This window comes from Coregonus lavaretus, assembly GCF_964263955.1.
Source record: "Coregonus lavaretus genome assembly, chromosome: 27".
NCBI lineage: Eukaryota > Metazoa > Chordata > Actinopteri > Salmoniformes > Salmonidae > Coregonus > Coregonus lavaretus.
In genome coordinates this window covers 38,421,947-38,444,943 of record NC_140014.1, presented here as the reverse complement: position 1 = coordinate 38,444,943, position 22,997 = coordinate 38,421,947, and the positions used below count along the sequence as shown (strand labels likewise).

The 22,997-nt window shown below is 47.3% G+C and overlaps 1 protein-coding gene across 1 annotated transcript in view; it reads right to left on the bottom strand.

Moving 5' to 3' along the window:
* LOC311102996 (dynein axonemal heavy chain 6-like) overlaps positions 1-22,997 on the bottom strand; it is a gene marked incomplete at its 5' end in the record, with an annotated part of 87,168 nt that overhangs the window by 41,590 nt on the left and 22,581 nt on the right. The window contains 14 exons of the mRNA XM_084144494.1: positions 4,093-4,161; positions 4,311-4,456; positions 4,681-4,734; positions 4,948-5,179; positions 5,519-5,748; positions 11,043-11,147; positions 12,516-12,687; positions 14,261-14,382; positions 14,723-14,968; positions 16,796-16,986; positions 17,166-17,556; positions 17,784-18,125; positions 18,344-18,546; positions 21,621-21,783. Coding sequence (XP_084000620.1) covers positions 4,093-4,161; positions 4,311-4,456; positions 4,681-4,734; positions 4,948-5,179; positions 5,519-5,748; positions 11,043-11,147; positions 12,516-12,687; positions 14,261-14,382; positions 14,723-14,968; positions 16,796-16,986; positions 17,166-17,556; positions 17,784-18,125; positions 18,344-18,546; positions 21,621-21,783 — 2,666 coding nt within the window. The remainder of the gene's footprint in view (positions 1-4,092; positions 4,162-4,310; positions 4,457-4,680; positions 4,735-4,947; positions 5,180-5,518; positions 5,749-11,042; positions 11,148-12,515; positions 12,688-14,260; positions 14,383-14,722; positions 14,969-16,795; positions 16,987-17,165; positions 17,557-17,783; positions 18,126-18,343; positions 18,547-21,620; positions 21,784-22,997) is intronic.

Below are 22,997 nucleotides of genomic sequence, written 5' to 3'. Positions count from 1 at the left end.
CCTCAGGCCGGTCCTGGCAATAAGACCTCCGAAACCTACCCACATCCTGGTTGACACGTTCTACCTGCCCGTTACTCTCCGGGTGGTACCCCGAGGTAAGGCTAACCGAGACCCCCAAACGCTCCATAAACGCTCTCCACACCCGGGAGGTGAACTGGGGGCCTCGATCAGACACTATATCCTCGGGGACCCCGTAATGCCGGAAGACGTGGGTAAATAGGGCCTCAGCAGTTTGTAGGGCAGTAGGAAGACCCGACATAGGGAGAAGACGACAGGCCTTAGAGAAACGGTCCACAACGACCAGGATGGTGGTATTCCCCTGAGAGAGGGGAAGGTCTGTTACAAAATCCACCGAGAGGTGGGACCATGGTCGTTGTGGAACGGGTAGGGGCTGTAACTTACCCCTGGGCAGATGTCGGGGCGCCTTACACTGGGCGCACACCGAGCAGGAGGAGACATAAACCCTCACATCCCTAGCCAAAGTGGGCCACCAGTATTTAGTGCTAAGGCAATGCACTGTCCGGCCGATACCCGGATGTCCAGAGGAGGGTGACGTGTGAGCCCAGTAAATGAGTCGATCCCGAATCTCGAGCGGAACGTACTTCCGACCCTCAGGACACTGTGGAGGGCTGGGGTCGGTACGCAACGCTCGCTCGATTTCGGAATCGACCTCCCACACCACCGGTGCCACAAGGAACGACTCCGGTAGTATGGGAGTGGGCTCAACGGACCTCTCCTCCGTGTCATACCGCCGGGACAGCGCATCTGCCTTACCATTCTGGGACCCAGGGATGTACGTGATTTTAAATACGAACCTGGTGAGAAACATACTCCATCGAGCCTGGCGAGGGTTCAGTCTCCTCGCTGCCCGGATGTACTCCAGGTTCCGATGGTCAGTCAAAATGAGGAAAGGGTGTTGAGCCCCCTCAAGCCAATGCCTCCACACCTTAAGGGCTTGAACTACAGCTAACAGCTCCCTGTCCCCAACGTCATAGTTACGCTCCGCCGGGCTGAGCTTCTTAGAGTAAAAAGCACAGGGGCGGAGTTTAGGTGGCGTGCCGGACCGTTGAGAGAGAACGGCCCCTATACCAGCCTCAGACGCGTCTACCTCAACCTGAAAGGGTAATGCGGGATCCGGATGCGCCAGCACCGGAGCCGACGTAAACAGGTCCTTCAGTCTCCTAAAGGCCCTGTCCGCATCGGCTGACCACTGCAGTCGCACCGGACCCCCCTTCAGAAGGGACGTGATGGGAGCTGCCACCTGTCCAAAACCCCGGATATACCTCCGGTAGTAATTCACAAAGCCCAAAAACTGCTGCACCTCTTTTACAGTAGTTGGGGTTTGCCAATTACGCACAGCGGACACACGATCCACCTCCATTCTCACCCCTGACGCGGACAACCGATAACCCAAAAAGGAGACCGACTCCTGGAAAAACAGACATTTCTCTGCCTTGACATATAAGTCGTGCTCCAACAGCCTCCTCAATACACGACGCACCAGGGTTATATGCTCGGCTCGGGTAGACGAGTACACCAGAATGTCATCAATGTACACGACCACCCCTTGTCCCTGCATATCCCGGAAAATCTCATCTACGAAGGATTGGAAGACTGATGGAGCATTCATCAACCCATATGGCATGACGAGATATTCGAAATGACCTGACGTGGTACTAAACGCTGTCTTCCATTCGTCACCCTCCCTAATGCGCACCAAGTTATATGCACTCCTGAGATCCAGTTTTGTGAAAAACCGCGCTCCATGCAATGACTCCGTCATGGTCGCAATCAGAGGGAGTGGATAACTGTATTTCACAGTAATCTGATTGAGACCACGGTAATCAATGCACGGGCGCAACCCTCCATCCTTCTTTTTCACAAAAAAGAAACTCGAGGAGGCGGGAGAAGTGGAGGGCCGAATGTATCCCTGTCTCAAAGATTCGGCTATGTAAGTCTCCATAGCTTTTCTCTCCTCTTGAGACAAAGGATACACATGGCTCCGTGGGAGCGCTGCTCCTGCCTGGAGATCAATCGCACAATCCCCCTGTCTATGAGGAGGCAACTGCGTCGCCCTAGTTTTGCTAAACACGAGAGCTAAATCCCCATATTCAGGCGGAATGTGCAGTGCGGGCACTTGGTTTGGACTCTCCACCGAAGTCGCCCCCACAGAAACACCCAGACATCGCCCCTCGCACTGAGCAGACCACCCATCGAGAGCCCTCTGTTGCCACGAAATAGCAGGGTTGTGGGTGCTTAACCAGGGAATCCCCAGCACCACTGGGTACGCAGGAGAGTCGATCAGATACAGCTGTATAGTCTCCTCATGACCCCCCTGCGCACACATCCGAAGTGGCGCTGTGATCTCCCTGATCAACCCCGACCCCAACGGACGGCTATCTAAGGCATGAACGGGAAAAGGTTTGTGAACAGGTAGGAGAGGGATCCCTAACTCAAAACAAAACTTCCGATCAACAAAATTCCCAGCTGCGCCTGAATCTACGAGCGCCTTATGCTGGGAATGAGGTGCAACCTGTGGAAAACACACAGGTATACAAAAGTGCGCAACAGAAAGCTCTGGGTAAGTGGGACGTCTACTCACCTGGGAGGCCCCCCCAGTGCGTGGCCTGTTGTCTTCTCCCCCGGAGAACCCTCCCCAGCACCTGGCCGCAGTGTGCCCTCCACGACCGCACTTGGTGCAGGAGACAGGCCCCCTCGGGCTCCTCCTACTCCGTTCTCTAGCGCCGGCACCCCCGAGCTCCATAGGGCTCGGCTCGGAGAGGCCGGAGAGCGGAATGGACGGACTCCCCTCGGGACGTCCACGGGTGGCCAGCAGGGTGTCCAGACGGATGGACATATCGACCAACTGGTCGAATGTAAGATGGGTATCCCTGCAGGCCAACTCACGTTGAACGTCCTCTCGTAGGTTACATCGAAAATGGTCGATGAGAGCCCGCTCATTCCACCCTGCATCAGCCGCTAGAGTCCGGTACTCAAGAGCGAACGCCTGCGCGCTCCTCCTCCCCTGTCTCAACTGGACTAGACGCTCCCCCGCCGCTTTGCCCTCAGGTGGATGGTCGAACACGGCCTTGAAGCGGCGGGAGAACTCTGCGTAGGTCACGGTGTTGGCGTCCATTCTCCTCCACTCGGCGTTAGCCCACTCCAACGCCTTGCCCGTGAGACAGGAGATGAGGGCGGAAACGCTCTCGTATCCCGAGGGCACCGGGTGTACAGTGGCCAGGTAGAGCTCCACCTGCAGGAGGAACCCCTGACACCCGGCAGCTGTTCCGTCATACGCCCTCGGGAGCGAGAACCGAATCCCCCTGGGTTCCGAACCTAGGACTGGTGGACCGACCGATGGGGTGGACAGAATAGGTGGAGGTGTGGGTACCCGGCTGGCCTCCCATCGGTGCAAGGTGTAGATTACCTCCTGTAGAGCGGTCTCCAGTTGTCGAATCTGGCCATCTTGTCCACGGATATGCTCCTCGAGCGACACAGGCGTCTCTGCCGATCCTGCTGATTCCATTGGGGTGTGTGATTCTGTCATAAGGTGCTGAAGGTGGGTGTGGTGTAGGAATCAGGCGCAGGACGCAGAGGCTCAGTTCAAAGGCTTTAGTGCAAAATTCACACAAGCAAACGCACAATAAGCCTGAAGGCGAATACCAGGCGCACACAGGCGACAAAATAAACTGCGCACAAAACATGTGCAAAGAAACTACTCCAAACCCTGGAGGGAAAATGTAGCTCCAACACGTAACAGAGGCGCAATCACACACAAACACAGACACACACAACAAGAACTAAATAGAACACTAACGAGGACTAACTAGACACAGGTGTACAACATTAAGACCAAACCAAACGAACATGAAACATAGATCGGTAGCAGCTAGTACTCCGGGGACGACGACCGCCGAAGCCTGCCCGAACCAGGAGGAGGAGCAGCCTCGGCCGAAACCGTGACAGTTCCTATTCTGTGGTATTAGCTACGATGTTTTCGAAAGGTTATAACAGGTTATAAAATATTATTAACAGTTATAAAATGTTTTTAAAAGGGTATGAACTTAAACTAAACATGACAGATCATGTTACCCTGGATTCATCGTGATGAAGAATCCACATGAGGCGTTCAGTCGTATATCTCTTCCCTCGAACACAAACCTTTGGTAAAAACAGAGTAAATATCAAATATATTTGACTGCTCAAACTAAACTATTCACCTGTTCAGTTAAATCAATGTAAAATGAAAAACTTCCCAGCCATAAAAATACAAATCAGTCTAAAGAACACAGTAAGTTCCAGAGGCATACCGTAAACTGTGACTATGCATGGCAGCCTTAATGGACTGAAGCTGAGCAGCGATGACTGACAACACCTCCACGTTGATACAGTTAAACTCATCAAAACAACACCAGGAACCAGACTGCACCATGCCAGAGTACAGCTTCCCCATCATCTGGTAAGGGAATGTCACAGAGACATGAAATAAATTACACAACTACTTTATTGATTTCTACATTTGTGCAACTAACTCACAGTATACAGTAAAATGTATACATACTTCCACTCCACTTCTTCAGTCTCTACAACTGATGCAATGAGCTAGAACAAACATATTTCAATGCATCAAAAGTACAATAGCTATAGAGTTATAATGAGAATAGAAATGTCCATGGCTACCTTATAGTCCAGACTGTCAAAACAGTTCAGTACTAAACAGAACTTTCCAAGCGCCTGCAGAGGAAAACAACATCAACATGGTTTTACTTCCTGTAAATACAGTATCAGTTTGAATACAGAGCTACAAGGATGCCAGTGATGGTGGTTTCCCAAGAGTGTGGACATTCTCTTTTTCTACTACTGGCATTTTCAGGTCCACACACCGACTAACTTACTAAAGAAAAATACTTCCCAGGTTTTTATCCTACTTCAGTGACAGGTCCTTACCTTGGCCAGGTCCTTGACCGTCTCTGTCTTGCCAGTCCCAGAGGGTCCGGCGGGCGCTCCCCCCAGATGGAGGCTCAAGGCCCCGGTGAGGGTCAGCCAGCATCGGTCAGTGAGCGGCGTGATGACCAGTCGAGGGGAACAGCCCAGGTACTCATAGCCATACATGAAGGAGGCCTGGGCATGGACCACGTAACACAGAGAGGTGCTGTCATGCCAGTCATAATGGAGCTGCCTGAAACCAACAGAACCAATGACAAAAAAGTGACAAAAAGTACAAATGTTTCATCTGGAGATCTGTTTTGGTTGGCTTACTAGCCAACATTAAGTTGTTCATGTAAGTAAGTCTTGTGCAGCTCTGAAGCTTACCTAAATTATCAACAATCATCTCAAACTCAGTAAAATTGAAAAAACATGCTCAGAAGTCCTAGCCTGATCCTAGATATGTTTGGCCTAACAATAGGAGTTATTCTGATCATAGACAACACAAAAAGATTTGGAACTAGTCTACATAAGGCCAGGTATTTCAAGAAAAATCAATACTAGGAGTAGCAACTATGATCAAAGCTGTGACCTTGTCCACTCAAAGTCGTCGGCACTGGTGATGCGGTTCTGGAGGAGATGGCGGAGGACGTCTCTGCAGTGGACCAGGATGGTCAGCAGGGCCTCTACGGTGGCCTGCTGGTGACAGGGCAGGGGCTCGGACACCAGGTCAGCCAGCTGCTGCTTCACCCCCACCATGCTCTCCAGCTGCCTCTCACTGCTGAAGCTTTCCTGGCAGTTCTTAGTGAACATGATCTGGGTCTAGGGGACAGAGGGAGAAGGAGGGTTTTGGTAGCTTGGGTACTAGTCTGTTTCTGCTCTCTTACCAACTCCTTATGGAAATGTCATGCCAAAATGTTTGGTTTGACAATGACAGCAATGGAGTTGGCAAGAGCACAAACAGATCTGGGACCAGGCTAGTGTTTGGAACACATGTTGGACACAACATCTTAAGATTTACTTGGCTAACAGCCACTCTACATTCATCAGCCTAGTGAACAGGAGCCGGAGGAACTTGCTACACTGTTCAACACATGTTGGGGTTTCTCCAATTGTGTAGATGGATAGTAATAGGTCCCGTCATATTCCTGTTAAACCTTGCAATGGTAACTTAACATGGTGAGAACGGTCATATTCCTGTTAAACCTTGCAATGGTAACTTAACATGGTGAGAACGGTCATATTCCTGTTAAACCTTGCAATGGTAACTTAACATGGTGAGAACGGTCATATTCCTGTTAAACCTTGCAATGGTAACTTAACATGGTGAGAACGGTCATATTCCTGTTAAACCTTGCAATGGTAACTTAACATGGTGAGAACGGTCATATTCCTGTTAAATCTATTCCTTGCAATGGTAACTTAACATGGTGAGAACGGTCATATTCCTGTTAAATCTTGCAAAGGTAACTTAACATGGTGAGAACGGTCATATTCCTGTTAAATCTATTCCTTGCAATGGTAACTTAACATGGTGAGAACGGTCATATTCCTGTTAAACCTTGCAATGGTAACTTAACATGGTGAGAACGGTCATATTCCTGTTAAACCTTGCAATGGTAACTTAACATGGTGAGAACGGTCATATTCCTGTTAAACCTTGCAATGGTAACTTAACATGGTGAGAACGGTCATATTCCTGTTAAACCTTGCAATGGTAACTTAACATGGTGAGAACGGTCATATTCCTGTTAAACCTTGCAATGGTAACTTAACATGGTGAGAACGGTCATATTCCTGTTAAATATATTCCTTGCAATGGTAACTTAACATGGTGAGAACGGTCATATTCCTGTTAAACCTTGCAAAGGTAACTTAACATGGTGAGAACGGTCATATTCCTGTTAAATCTATTCCTTGCAATGGTAACTTAACATGGTGAGAACGGTCATATTCCTGTTAAACCTTGCAATGGTAACTTAACATGGTGAGAACGGTCATATTCCTGTTAAACCTTGCAATGGTAACTTAACATGGTGAGAACGGTCATATTCCTGTTAAACCTTGCAATGGTAACTTAACATGGTGAGAACGGTCATATTCCTGTTAAACCTTGCAATGGTAACTTAACATGGTGAGAACGGTCATATTCCTGTTAAACCTTGCAATGGTAACTTAACATGGTGAGAACGGTCATATTCCTGTTAAATCTATTCCTTGCAATGGTAACTTAACATGGTGAGAACGGTCATATTCCTGTTAAACCTTGCAAAGGTAACTTAACATGGTGAGAACGGTCATATTCCTGTTAAATCTATTCCTTGCAATGGTAACTTAACATGGTGAGAACGGTCATATTCCTGTTAAACCTTGCAATGGTAACTTAACATGGTGAGAACGGTCATATTCCTGTTAAACCTTGCAATGGTAACTTAACATGGTGAGAAGGGTCATATTCCTGTTAAACCTTGCAATGGTAACTTAACATGGTGAGAATGGTCATATTCCTGTTAAACCTTGCAATGGTAACTTAACATGGTGAGAACGGTCATATTCCTGTTAAACCTTGCAATGGTAACTTAACATGGTGAGAACGGTCATATTCCTGTTAAATCTATTCCTTGCAATGGTAACTTAACATGGTGAGAACGGTCATATTCCTGTTAAATCTATTCCTTGCAATGGTAACTTTAACATGGTGAGAACGGTCATATTCCTGTTAAACCTTGCAATGGTAACTTAACATGGTGAGAACGGTCATATTCCTGTTAAACCTTGCAATGGTAACTTAACATGGTGAGAACGGTCATATTCCTGTTAAATCTATTCCTTGCAATGGTAACTTAACATGGTGAGAACGGTCATATTCCTGTTAAACCTTGCAAAGGTAACTTAACATGGTGAGAACGGTCATATTCCTGTTAAATCTATTCCTTGCAATGGTAACTTAACATGGTGAGAACGGTCATATTCCTGTTAAACCTTGCAATGGTAACTTAACATGGTGAGAACGGTCATATTCCTGTTAAACCTTGCAATGGTAACTTAACATGGTGAGAAGGGTCATATTCCTGTTAAACCTTGCAATGGTAACTTAACATGGTGAGAAGGGTCATATTCCTGTTAAACCTTGCAATGGTAACTTAACATGGTGAGAACGGTCATATTCCTGTTAAACCTTGCAATGGTAACTTAACATGGTGAGAACGGTCATATTCCTGTTAAATCTATTCCTTGCAATGGTAACTTAACATGGTGAGAACGGTCATATTCCTGTTAAATCTATTCCTTGCAATGGTAACTTAACATGGTGAGAACGGTCATATTCCTGTTAAATCTATTCCTTGCAATGGTAACTTAACATGGTGAGAACGGTCATATTCCTGTTAAATGTATGCATTGCAATGGTTTTTGGTTTACCACGGTGAGAACGACCTGTCCGGGGTGAGAGAGGACCCATTTCTTAAAGTTCTTCGGATTCCATTCGGACACTCCTAACTTCAAGCGCCTGAAATTATTTGAAACATGATGACGGTATCAGGCTAAAAGTTCACTTGGATATACAGTAGGGGTGTAACGATTCGTTTTAACAACGATTCGATTTGTATCACGATTCGTGGTTGTCGATACGATTCAAGGACGATATTGGTTCATTTAGAACGATACGATCCGAAACGATTCAGTGACTTGAAATCGATTCAGTAACCTTTTAGCCAAAAATTCAACCAGTGTGACTGAAATAAATACCTGGTAACCAGTTGCATTTTAATGGCTGGCAATAGTCTTGATATTTTTAACAGTGTTTCATGCCTCCATGCAGACCATCTGGTATTATGAAACTTACCCATACCTACGTTGACAGCAGCCCCGTCTGTGTCATCCAAGCCTGTGTCCTGGAAAAGTCTCACAAGTCCGTCTGTTATGGCCTGTGCGGTTCGGTCAGCACCCAATTCAATCAGTCCAATAAAGTCCGAAGTAAACTCTCCGTTGCTGGACACAGACACAATGTAAACTATTTCCTGCTCAGTTTTTGTGATGTCCTCAGATCCATCAAAAAGCATTCAGTAAAGGAACATCCTCAGAATAGGAAGACATGGGACGTGCGTGTTTAGCTTTATGCATTTATTCTCGGCTAGCTTTTAGCAATGGCTTGCGCCACATTCGTGTGCTCCTTGCTCTTTTCATGTTGGTCAAATAAAGGATGGTTGAAATTCTTTGAGCCTTTATAAAATGCACCTGTTTTGTCTGCTAGATGTGGATTTGAGCGGCAAATCTTGCACCACATTTCAGTGCGCTCATCGTTAGCTTCAAGCCACTGCACATCTTGGAGCCACTTTTCCGAAAAAAGTATTTTCTTCGGCTCTGGCTCCAGTTGGCGTTTCTTTGTAGGTGGCGAAACACCAAAAAGGCTGCTTAATGTCTGTTGCTTTTTGGACATCCCTGACAGTAGTTGACAAGCAACATGTCATGTGTAAGGTTAGATGAGAAGATCGGTCAAGTACGCAAAGGCGCGTAGTAATTTGTCGCACTTGCGTATCTGCGTACCAGTTATGTGCACCCCTGCATATAAAGTCTGACGTGCTTAAATCCAATGGGTTATTTCCTAGTATCGATACAATCGATTTATTACATTTTAAAACGATATTAGATCGATATATGTTGTCCAAAAGGCCAACTCGCCGCGCACAGATCGATGTAGTTGGATCATATGAATATAAATCGATACATCGATGTAGTAGATGAATCGTTACACCCCTAATATACAGTATCAACACGTTTTGAACAGGAAAGAAAAAGCTGCATGCAAAATGGTTACTGTACCTTTTCACTGTGTTGTACATCGCTGTTTCCACGTTTCCCATCCATTGCTCCACAGGCCCACGTATTTGAACATTTCTAAAGAATTCAAAGAGAAGAAAGAGTTGTTTTGGGATTCTCGGTAACAGAAAAAAAACATGAATTAGGCCTAAATGTAAATGTTTCCATTTGGTTGACTATCAATGATTAGACTATTTACTTTGGCATGGTCACAGTTTCGCCCTCGGCTGAACGTATGGTTGCCACTACGTGGTGGATCGTAGCATGTTCCTGGATGTCCAGGTGACGGATGTTGCTGAAGCATTTTGCAAGATGAGGCTTAAAAGTGTTGTAGAGAATGGATTGAATTAAATTGATTGAATTAACATAAATGTTGTTTGAAAGTTCTGAATAAAAATGTCTGAACGTTTTGTACAAGCTTTTAAAGCCCAGCTAATCTCGTCCACCAGCCGGCTCTCTCTCTGTCGAACCGTCTGGTTTCACAGCGCCTCAGAATGGAACTTCAATGAAAGCCTATGGCAGGACGAAACAGCCACTGGTTTTAATTGGCTGATGTCTCAATTCATCACCATCTAGCATAACCCTCAGAATAACCTTGCACTACATTCTGGACTTCAGAGCACAAGCAGCACAAGGATATAAACAAGGAAGTGAGTTGAGAAAAGCTGTAGGTACGCATCTTAGAAATAGTTTTCACATATACGTTTATATGCTCGAACTCAGAATCAAATTGGGCTTCCCAAAAATAATATGGTCAATGTTCATCATTTTTCAAAGTCCCATCTAATACAACTGTACAGATGTAGGATCTTAATTTGATCACTATTTTGTTGCTGAGAAATTTCCAGTGTATTTGAGGTTTAAACAGGCTTTTAAAGTTTGTAATTTTCACTTAAATATGTCAGACTTCATTTGACATAAAAAAATTTTTAGCAACACCTACAAAAAATTTCCATTAATTACAATCCACATAATAATTCAATATTTTCCTTAAGTAGTAAACTGGCTCAAATTAAGATCCTACATCTGTAGCAGGCTCGCTCCATCTCCCGCCTCGATTCTAACCACACCCCTTTCCCATTTTGAAGCAGTGTTACCCGTCTCTATATGCGGTAGCAATTGAGCCTGGGGACGACGTTACAGCCCAGCTGACCCTACAGACAGGAAATTAAGTGCATTGTGCTTTTGAGAGTCTACTGTATAAAAGTGAAATACTAACTTTCAGCTGCTGCTTATGGTTGGAAACAAAATAGAGTAATTTCCTCTTGGATGGTTAGCCTATAATATGAGATGGGAACCTGAATGGCGTTGGGGTTTTTGCTCTGTGACAGAACATCCAGCAGCTCCTCATTGCTGAGGAAGTAGAATCTTGCGAAAACTGTTCTTTTGGATTCAAGATAATCCTGCAGAAAACGAAACAAACAGTCAAGTGTTGAAATAAACGGCAACTCTGAAAGTAACTAGGATAACATAAATGTTGTTTGAGAGTTGCGAATGAAAATGTGTGAGGTTTTACAGCCCAGCTGACCCTACAGACAGGAAATTAAGTGCATTGTCCTTTTGAGAGTCTGCTGTATCGTGTGGTATGCTAGCCTGGGTTCCAGTCTGCTGTATCATGTGGTATGCTAGCCTGGGTTCCAGTCTGCTGTATCATGTGGTATGCTAGCCTGGGGCCAGTCTGCTGTATCATGTGGTATGCTAGCCTGGGGCCAGTCTGCTGTATCATGTGGTATGCTAGCCTGGGCGCCAGTCTGCTGTATCATGTGGTATGCTAGCCTGGGTGCCAATCTGTTTCTACTCATTATGGAATTGTCATGTTTGAGATGACAATGAATGACAAGGAGTTGACAAGATAGCAAAAACATTATGGCACCCAGGCACCCTAACTCCCTCCAGATAGCAGAAACAGTCTGGCACCCAGGCACCCTAACTCCCTCCAGATAGCAGAAACAGTCTGGCACCCAGGCACCCTAACTCCCTCCAGATAGCAGAAACAGTCTGGCACCCAGGCACCCTAACTCCCTCCTGATAGCAGAAACAGTCTGGCACCCAGGCACCCTAACTCCCTCCAGATAGCAGAAACAGTCTGGCACCCAGGCACCCTAACTCCCTCCTGATAGGGTGCCAGACTGTTTCTGCTATCAGGAGAGAGTTAGGGTGCCTGGGTGCCAGACTGTTTCTGCTAACTCCCTCCAGATAGCAGAAACATTCTGGCACCCAGGCACCCTAACTCCCTCCAGATAGCAGAAACATTCTGGCAACCAGGCACCCTAACTCCCTCCAGATAGCAGAAACAGTCTGGCACCGAGGCACCCTAACTCCCTCCAGATAGCAGAAACAGTCTGCCACTCAGGCACCCTAACTCCCTCCAGATAGCAGAAACAGTCTGGCACCGAGGCACCCTAACTCCCTCCAGATAGCAGAAACAGTCTGGCATTCAGGCACCCTAACTCCCTCCAGATAGCAGAAACAGTCTGGCACCCAGGCACCCTAACTCCCTCCAGATAGCAGAAACAGTCTGGCACCGAGGCACCCTAACTCCCTCCAGATAGCAGAAACAGTCTGGCATTCAGGCACCCTAACTCCCTCCAGATAGCAGAAACAGTCTGGCACCCAGGCACCCTAACTCCCTCCAGATAGCAGAAACAGTCTGGCACCGAGGCACCCTAACTCCCTCCAGATAGCAGAAACAGTCTGGCACTCAGGCACCCTAACTCCCTCCAGATAGCAGAAACAGTCTGGCACCCAGGCACCCTAACTCCCTCCAGTACCTCCAGACACTTCTGTATCTTCTCCAGGTGGATGTTGCCAGCCTGCAGCATCTCCAGGACCCCAGGGGCAGTAGCTGCTCTCAGGGCATTAGGCCTGTCATCTGTCCTCCGCATGATCTCCTTCCATGATTGATCCACCTGCAGGAACACCTTGGCCTCCGCTGGGAGCTGTCTAGTAGAAAGAGGTTCATTCATTTCAAGTCAGAAAATTACATATTTTGGATTACATTAAATCATATTTTTTGTACTATATTTTGAGTCTTCTTAAAGGCCAAGTGCCCTCAAAAACGTGATTTTCCTGTGTTTTATATATACAGTATTTACACACTATGAGGTTGGAATAATACTGTGAAATTGTGAAAATTATAATAATGCCCTGTAAGAGCTGTTGGAAAAGACCGACTGAAATTTCAGCCTGTTTTGGTGGGATGGAGTTTTGGCCTGCCTGGTGACATCGCCATGAAGTAAATTAGTTAATAGACCAATAAGAAAGAGAGTTCCAGTTCACCCCTCCCCACTCAGATCACTCACAGAATTTGCCCTTTGCTAAGAAGCAAAACATTTTGGGGGTACCATTTTAATTGAAAACAATCACAGTAAGGTGCTTAATTGTTACGAAGAAATGATTAGATATTGAGATAGAAACGGCCTCATTGGACCTTTAACCTACTCCAGGTAGATATCTACCCCACATTATATCAGATTAGATGACTACATGTGAAAGTTATGTCTTCAAAGTGCAGTCAAAAGAACAATTTCCAAAATCATCAACCAGAAATATACTGAACAAAAATATAAACGCAACATGTAAAGTGTTGGTCCCATGTTTCATGAGCTGAAATAAAAAGATCCCAGAAATGTTCCATACGAACAAAAAGCTTATGTCTCGCAAATGTTGTGCACAAATTTGTTTACATCCCTGTTAGTGAGCATTTCTCCTTTGCCAAGATAATCCATCCACCTGACAGGTGCAGCATATCAAAAGAAGCTGATTAAACAGCATGATCATTACACAGGTGCACCTTGTTCTGGGGACAATAAAAGGCCACTTAGATGTGCAGTTTTGTCACACAACACAATGCCACAGATGTCTCAAGTTCTGAGGGAGTGCACAATTGGCATGCTGACTGCAGGAATGTCCACCAGAGCTGTTGCAAGAGAATTTAATGTTCATTTCTCTACCATAAGCCACCTCCAACGTCGTTTTAGAGAATTTGGCAGTACGTCCAACATGCCTCACAACCGCACACCACGTGTAACCACGCCAGCCCAGGACCTCCACATCCGGCTTCTTCACCTGTGGTATCTTCTGAGGCCAGCCACCCAGACAGCTGATGAAACTGAGGAGTATTTCTGTCTATAATAAAACCCTTTTGTGGGGAAAAAACGTATTCTAATTGGCTGGGCCTGGCTCCCCAGTGGGTGGGCCTATGCCCTCCCAGGCAACCCCATGGCTGCGCCCCTGCCCAATCATGTGAAATCCATAGATTAGGGCCTAATGAATTTATTTAAATTAACTGATTTCTTTATATGAACTGTAACTCAGTAAAATCATCGAAATTGTTGCATGTTGCGTTTATATTTTTGTTCAGTATAGATGAATTGTCAGCAGCAGATGAAACACAGACAAGACAACACAATAAACAATACAAACCAAAGTGCCATTATACACATCATCTGTAACTACAACACACACAGGTTAAAAAAGCGTCATACACAAGGTCAAACAACAATAGCTGCCTTGCCTCTGAATCCCTCCGGCAGAGAAGATAGGCTCCAGGTGGAGCCATCTCTTCTGACACATGACCCACTCCTCCAGAGTATGAGAGAACTGGTTCAGCTTCCTCTCCCATTCATCTATCAGATACTAAACAAGAGAGAGACCAGACTGACATCACACACAATAATACAAGACAATGTCCATAGGAGTTGGCAAGACAGAACACACAGATCTGAGAACAGGCTAAAGAATACCACCTCGTCCCCCAACAACTGACAAAACTGCAAGATTGAGAGAACTTAACTTGTTTATTTTCTTGAAATAACAGAGTGATTTCATTATTTCCCAAATTCTGCATGAATGGGTTTTAAAGCGAAAGACTAATTTCTAGAATCTATGATATGAAAAGGGGCAATATTTATTCGAATCATGTAATTTTTTTAACGAATCATGACGTCTCTCCAGTCAGATTTGAATGACACCTCACCTTGATAGGCTCAGCATAGCGGGATGCCTTGATGCTCATGATAGTGGTCTGGCTCTCTTCCAGCTGTGCCATGATGTCGTCTGCCGAGGCGATGATCTTCACCGTGGACGTGTCAGACTGGTGGGTGATCAGACGGAAGTCCGTGCTCCTCCACAGGTCAATCACTTTGTACAGGATGCTCTCTAAAGTGGCCTCATTGGTGGCAGTAGTGGAGATGTCCCCTATCAAACCACTTTGCTGAAGAATCTGCATACATGTCACAGAGGGAAATGTAGAATATAATGTTACGTTCAGATTATAGTCATTTAGTAGATGCTATTATCCAGAGCCACTTACAAATAGCGGATTCAACTAAAGTAGATTTAAAAAATAACATATCATGATCGCAATGTTAGAACTTAGAAATGGCCCTGAATGTGATTTCTGAAAGTTTTGCCAGAAATTATCAGAAAAGCTAGGTAGATACAGTGAGGGAAAAAAGTATTTGATCCCCTGCTGATTTTGTAAGTTTGCCCACTGACAAAGAAATGATCAGTCTATAATTTTAATGGTAGGTTTGTTTGAACAGTGAGAGACACAACAAAATCCAGAAAAACGCATGTCAAAAATATTATAAATTGATTCGCATTTTAATGAGGGAAATAAGTATTTGACCCCTCGGCAAAACATGACTTAGTACTTGATGGCAAAACCCTTGTTGGCAATCACAGAGGTCAGATGTTTCTTGTAGTTGGCCACCAGGTTTGCACACATCTCAGGAGGGATTTTGTCCCACTCCTCTTTGCAGATCTTCTCCAAGTCATTAAGGTTTCGAGGCTGACGTTTGGCAACTCGAACCTTCAGCTCCCTCCACAGATTTTCTATGGGATTAAGGTCTGGAGACTGGCTAGGCCACTCCAGGACCTTAATGTGCTTCTTCTTGAGCCCCTCCTTTGTTGCCTTGGCCGTGTGTTTTGGGTCATTGTCATGCTGGAATACCCATCCACGACCCATTTTCAATGCCCTGGCTGAGGGAAGGAAGTTCTCACCCAAGATTTGACGGTAAATGGCCCTGTCCATCGTCCCTTTGATGCGGTGAAGTTGTCCTGTCCCCTTAGCAGAAAAACACCCCCAAAGCATAATGTTTCCACCTCCATGTTTGACGGTGGGGATGGTGTTCTTGGGGTCATAGGCAGCATTCCTCCTCCTCCAAACACGGCGAGTTGAGTTGATGCCAAAGAGCTCCATTTTGGTCTCATCTGACCACAACACTTTCACCCAGTTCTCCTCTGAATCATTCAGATGTTCATTGGCAAACTTCAGACGGCCCTGTATATGTGCTTTCTTGAGCAGGGGGACCTTGCGGGCGCTGCAGGATTTCAGTCCTTAATGGCGTAGTGTGTTACCAATTGTTTTCTTGGTGACTATGGTCCCAGCTGCCTTGAGATCACTGACAAGATCCTCCTGTGTAGTTCTGGGCTGATTCCTCACCGTTCTCATGATCATTGCAACTCCACGAGGTGAGATCTTGCATGGAGCCCCAGGCCAAGGGAGATTGACAGGTCTTTTGTGTTTCTTCCATTTGCAAATAATCGCACCAACTGTTGTCACCTTCTCACCAAGCTGCTTGGCGATGGTCTTGTAGCCCATTCCAGCCTTGTGTAGGTCTACAATCTCTTTGGTCTTGGCCATGGTGGAGAGTTTGGAATCTGATTGATTGATTGCTTCTGTGGACAGGTGTCTTTTATACAGGTAACAAACTGAGATTAGGAGCACTCCCTTTAAGAGTGTGCTCCTAATCTCAGTTCGTTACCTGTATAAAAGACACCTGGGAGCCAGAAATCTTTCTGATTGAGAGGGGGTCAAATACTTATTTCCCTCATTAAAATGCAAATCAATTTATAACATTTTTGACATGCGTTTTTTTTAATTTTTTTTTGTTATTCTGTCTCTCACTGTTCAAATAAACCTACCATTAAAATTATAGACTGATCATTTCTTTGTCAGTGGGCAAACGTACAAAATCAGCAGGGGATCAAATACTTTTTTCCCTCACTGTATTTCATTGCTACCATTCATCTAAAGATGCCCTACCTTTATGTCCAAGAGGTTTCCAAGGGTGAAGTTATCCTCTTTGGTGAAGAATCGTCCGATATAGCTCTGGATGTCTTCCCAGTGTCTCTGACGGAGATAAGGGTTCCTGAGAGCTACGATGATGGGCAGACAAAGCTTGAAGTCCATCACCTTCTGCTTCAGAATGGGAACTATGTTGTTTTCAGGTAAACCTGAATGACAAAGAAAACAATGTTTATCAGTTGTTTCACATAAATTAATTCCTTTACATTCACACGTCATAATTTAACACAGAAATACTTGTGATAACAGAGAACAACCTGAAATGACACGGTGGTGAATCCCAACGATAATGATCCTAAAATATCACTCAGAGACCTGAAAGCCCCACCTTTCTCTAACATGTAGATGGTCTGTGTAAAGCGGCTGACATCATTCTGCAGGTCGTCCACATTGAGCAGCTCGAAGGTGGTGGCTCTCCAAAGGCCGCACTGTTTATCCCACTCCTCCTGCATCCCCCAGAGCATCTTCCTCAGCGTCAGAGCACAGTCCACCTCAGACAGCTCTGCCTCCACTTCGGCAGCGTTTGAACCACGGCCCTGCTTCATGCGGACCACAGTGGAGATCTTCTTCATAGAGAAAGAGTTTCTCAGGAGCTCTCCGTAGCTGGTGTAGCTGTATGCCTTACTGGAGTAGATGGCCACCTCCTCTGAGAGAGCCTGGAGGATCTCATTGGCCACTTTGGGAGACGTGTAGGAGCAAAGCAGGATGGGATTGTTCACCTGAGAAATAAGAGATTTGTGACATCTTTTAGCCCGGTCCTAAATATGTTTGCGGTGTCTTGCCAACTCTTATGGTAATCATTGTCAAACCATTGGCAGTTTGAACAGGTGTGAGACCAGGCTAGGCAGCTTTGTCAGGAAGAGGAAATCACAATCAAGAATAATGACTCTTATTGAGTATTAAGGAGGGGAATAAAGCACAATAACTTCTAGAAGATCAACCGTACCTTCATTTTGACCAGAACAAGCTCAAATCTGAGTTGATTTAAGTGTTTGCCCAGATCAACACTGAACTTGAAGATGTTGTCATCCCTCTTGGTTTCACAGATCATGACAGTGGATTTGAGATGCTGGAAGCTGGGGACGAGGTGCTGGTACAAAGCCAGCTCCTCAGGAGAGATAGCGATCTGGTACTCTTTAGCCATACTATAGAGCTGGATGAGGAGCTGATACTGTCTCTGCAGAGTGGGAATCTGCACAGATATCCGACTCAGGAAGGTCAGATGCTCCACAAACTCTTCCACTGTAAAAATGTCTTTATCCAGCTTCTTAAGAGCTCCTCTGATCACCTGATTGAACAGATGGAGAGGAAAGTATAACCAAAAAGTAGTACCGGTCAAAGCTCCTCAACGCAGTTACAATAACTTCAAAATATGAATAGCCTGAGCATGAAATATGCATGAAGTCTAAAGTTTACTTCATGACTGTAGGTAGAGTATCTGGTATTTACACGAGCTTAAAAAACAACAACAAAAACTATGGTATACTAATGTTCTATTTAACAAACCTCCATCAGTTCGAGGTTCTTCTTCTTAACGATGGAGGGGAGCCTGGAGTGAATGGTAAAGATGAGAGCCTGTGGGTAGGGCAGGCAGTTTGTCTGGTAATGGTGACACCTGACCAGGATCATGTTGACGCGGGTCTCAGTCTCTATCCTCTTCATCAGCCTGATGCTCTCTGTGTGCACCGCCAAGATGGTGTCACGATCGTCTGAAGGAGGAGACCAAAGCGCAGCGTGTTGAGTGAACATGATGACTTTATTTATAAAAGCAACCACGAAAAAACAACAAAAGACGATACGTGAAGTTCTCTATGACACCGACTGAACATAGCACAAGGAAACAAAAACCCACAAACACAAGGAGAAAACACACAGAATATATATGGCTCCCAATCAGAGATAACGAGCCGACAGCTGACACTCGTTACCTCCGATTGGGAGTCATTAACCAATCACCAAAAACACAAACAAATGAAACTCACCCAACCCAACCCCACCAAATGAAATACACCCTGGCTCTAACACACAGTCACGGAGCCAGAGTGTGACAGTACCCCCCCCCAAAAGCGCGGACTCCGACCGCGCCTAACCCAAAAATGGGGAGGGCTGGGTGGGTGTTACTCCACGGAGGCGGCTCTGGCGCTGGTCGTGATCCCCACCCCACCATAGTCATTACCCACTTAATTAGCCTCCTACACATTACCACCCCCCAACTACACCCCACTGGGTTAAGGGGCGGCACCGGACTAAGGGGCAGCACCGGACTACGGGGCAGTACCGGACTAAGGGGCAGTACCGGACTAAGGGGCAGTACCGGACTAAGGGGCAGTACCAGGCTAAGGGACAGCACCAGGATAAGGGACAGCACCAGGATAAGGAGCAACACCGAGCTAAGGGGCAGCACCGGACTAAGGGGCAGCACCGGGCTAAGGGACAGTACCTGACTAGCTGGCGGATCCTGGCTGGCTGGCTCAGGCGGATCCTGGCTGGACGGCTCTGGCGGATCCTGGCTGGCGGAAGGCTCTGGCTGATCCTGTCTGGCGGAAGGCTCTGGCGGATCCTGTCTGGCAGAAGGCTCTGGCTGATCCTGTCTGGCAGAAGGCTCTGGCTGATCCTGTCTGGCAGAAGGCTCTGGCTGATCCTGTCTGGCAGAAGGCTCTGGCTGATCCTGTCTGGCAGAAGGCTCTGGCTGATCCTGTCTGGCAGAAGGCTCTGGCTGATCCTGTCTGGCAGAAGGCTCTGGCTGATCCTGTCTGGCAGAAGGCTCTGGCTGATCCTGTCTGGCAGAAGGCTCTGGCTGATCCTGTCTGGCGGAAGGCTCTGGCTGATCCTGTCTGGCGGAAGGCTCTGGCTGATCCTGTCTGGCGGAAGGCTCTGGCTGATCCTGTCTGGCGGAAGGCTCTGGCTGATCCTGTCTGGCGGAAGGCTCTGGCTGCTCCTGTCTGGCAGAGAGCTCTAGCGGCTCCGGTCTGGCGGACGGCTCTGAAGGCTCATGGCAGACGGGCGGCTTTGCAGGCTCAGTACAGACGGGCAGTTCCTGCGGCGCTTGGCAGACGGACAGTTCAGACGGCGTTGGGCAGACGGGCAGTTCAGGCGCCGTTGGGCAGACGGGCAGTTCAGACGGCGTTGGGCAGACGGGCAGTTCAGGCCCCGTTGGGCAGACGGACAGTTCAGGCCCCGTTGGGCAGACGGACAGTTCAGACGGCGTTGGGCAGACGGCAGACTCTGGCCGTCTGAGGCGCATCGTAGGCCTGGTGCGTGGTGCCGGAACAGGAGGTACCGGGCTGAGGACACGCATCTCAGGGCTAGTGCGGGGAGAAGCAACAGGGCATGCTGGACCCTGGGGACGCACCGTAGGCCTGATGCGTGGTGCCGGAACTGGAGGTACCGGGCTGAGGACACGCATCTCAGGGCTAGTGCGGGAAGCAGCAACAGGGCATGCTTGGCCCTGGGGACGCACATAAGGGCTAGTGTGGAGAGCCGGAACAGGGCATGCTGGACCCTGGGGACTCACATTAAGCCTAGTGCAGAGAGAAGCAACAGGCCGGGCTGGGCTGGCGACGCGCACCGTCTCCCTGGTGCGGGTGGCCGGAACAGGCCGGGCCGGGCTGGCGAAGCGCACCGTATCCCTGGTGCGTGGAGCAGGAACAGGCCGGGCTGGGCTGGCGACGCGCACCGTATCCCTGGTGCGAGTGGCCGGAACAGGCCGGGCCGGGCTGGCGAAGCGCACCTTATCCCTGGTGCGTGGAGTAGGAACAGGCCGGGCTGGGCTGGCGACGCGCACCGTATCCCTGGTGCGAGTGGCCGGAACAGGCCGGGCCGGGCTGGCGAAGCGCACCGTATCCCTGGTGCGTGGAGTAGGAACAGGCCGGGCTGAGCTGGCGACGCGCACCGTATCCCTGGTGCGAGTGGCCGGAACAGGCCGGGCCGGGCTGGCGTAGCACACCGTGGACCTGGTGCTTGGAGTAGGAACAGGCCGGTCCGTACCGGGAACACACACCACTGGCCTCAACCGAGGATCAGGAACGGGCCGGACCGGACTGGCAACACACATCAGTCTTCCACGCCGTGCCACAAACACTTCCCTTCCTCTACTCGCCAATGGCTCCCGTACTCCGTTAGCCTTCTCTCCTTTTCTCCCTGTGGCAGCCTCCTGCTGCCCAGCCGCCCAAGCCATGTGCCCCCCCCAAAAAATTTCTTGGGGTTGCCTCTCGTCCCTCCGACGAAAAACCTGCTGCCGCCGATGCTCCTCTCTCGCCAGGGCCTTGATCTTCCCCCAAGGTCCCTTGCCCCCGAGCATGTCCTCCCAGGACCACGATTTGCCCACCTGGGCCATCGCCAGCCTCTCGATCTCCTTACCCGGCGCCTCCACCCATGTCCAGTCTCTTTGCTCCTGGACACGCTGCTTGGTCTTCTTATGGTGGGTTTTTCTGTCACGATCGTCTGAAGGAGGAGACCAAAGCGCAGCGTGTTGAGTGAACATGATGACTTTATTTATAAAAGCAACCACGAAAAAACAACAAAAGACGATACGTGAAGTTCTCTATGACACCGACTGAACATAGCACAAGGAAACAAAAACCCACAAACACAAGGAGAAAACACACAGAATATATATGGCTCCCAATCAGAGATAACGAGCCGACAGCTGACACTCGTTACCTCCGATTGGGAGTCATTAACCAATCACCAAAAACACAAACAAATGAAACTCACCCAACCCAACCCCACCAAATGAAATACACCCTGGCTCTAACACACAGTCACGGAGCCAGAGTGTGACAGATGGCTTTGATATCCTGGGGAGACCATTTCTCCCCGGCCAAGAACGTATCGATGTCAGTCAACATGGCTGTCTCCACCATATCACAGAACTTCTCTATCCTCTGACAGTGCTTCTCCACTCCCTGCATCCCTCGCTGGACGGTACTGAGGATGTCCGATAGCTGGAAATCAACAAACACATCAGATGTGTATCATCTGTGTCAAGGTCCATGTCATATGTCAACAAACCATATGTAGAATATAGAAAAACATGTCGAACTAGTAATAGGTTAGCGACAAACAACGACACTCTGTACAGTTCTATGGAAAATACCTCTTCAAAAAGTATCTCAATTCATCCCACAGTGATCCCCACAGTGACCCCCCCAGCACTTTGGATTTTAAATGATACAATGACTATGAAGTAAAAGTTAAAGACTTGTGAATAATGATGAGTGGAGAAAGTTACAAAGGGTCAAAGATCATACCCCCCAAAAATGCTAACCTCCCCTGTTATTGTAATGGTAATGTTGAGGGGTTAACATGTCTTGGGGTTATGATATTTGTGCATCTGTAACTTTCTTACTTATCATTACTCACGATTCATTCAGGATTATCCGTAATCATGGTAGCATCCACATGAATGTAGAAGTGTTTAGAAAACATATTCTATTCTTATTTACAATAAAAGCCACTCCAAAATTACACAATACATTATTTACCATTAATTTCTATTGGACACAAAATAATCTGAAACACAACCAACACAACAGCAAATGCATCCAACAAGTTGTACAGTCACAAGCTTAATGTAGCCATTGCGTACTAGGAAAATGGGACCAAATACTTAACTTTTTACTACTTGAATACACATAAGTGAATTTATCCCAATACTTTTGGTGTTGTGAAGATGGCACGACAGCGTCTCTTCCCCCTTCAGGTGGCTGAAAAGATTTGGCATGGGCCGTCAAATCCTCAAAAAGTTCTACAGCTGCACCATTGAGAGCATCTTGACTGGCTGCATCACCGCTTGGTATGACAACTGCAAGGCACCCGACTGCAAGGCGCAACAGAGGATGGTGAGTACAGCCCAGTACATCACTGGGGCCGAGCTCCCTGCCATCCAGGACCTCTGTGTCAGAGGAAAGCCCACGGCAAGCGGTACCAGTGCACCAAGTCTGGAACCAACAGGACCCTGAACAGCTTCTACCCCCAAGCCATAAGACTGCTAAACTAGGCTGCTAAATAGCTAATCAAATGTCTACCTGGACTACCTGCATTGACCCTTTTTTGAACTAACTCTCTTGCACTGACTCTATGCACACACACACTGGTCTCTACCCATACACTCACACATACTTACACTGACACCCCAATACACACACACACACACACA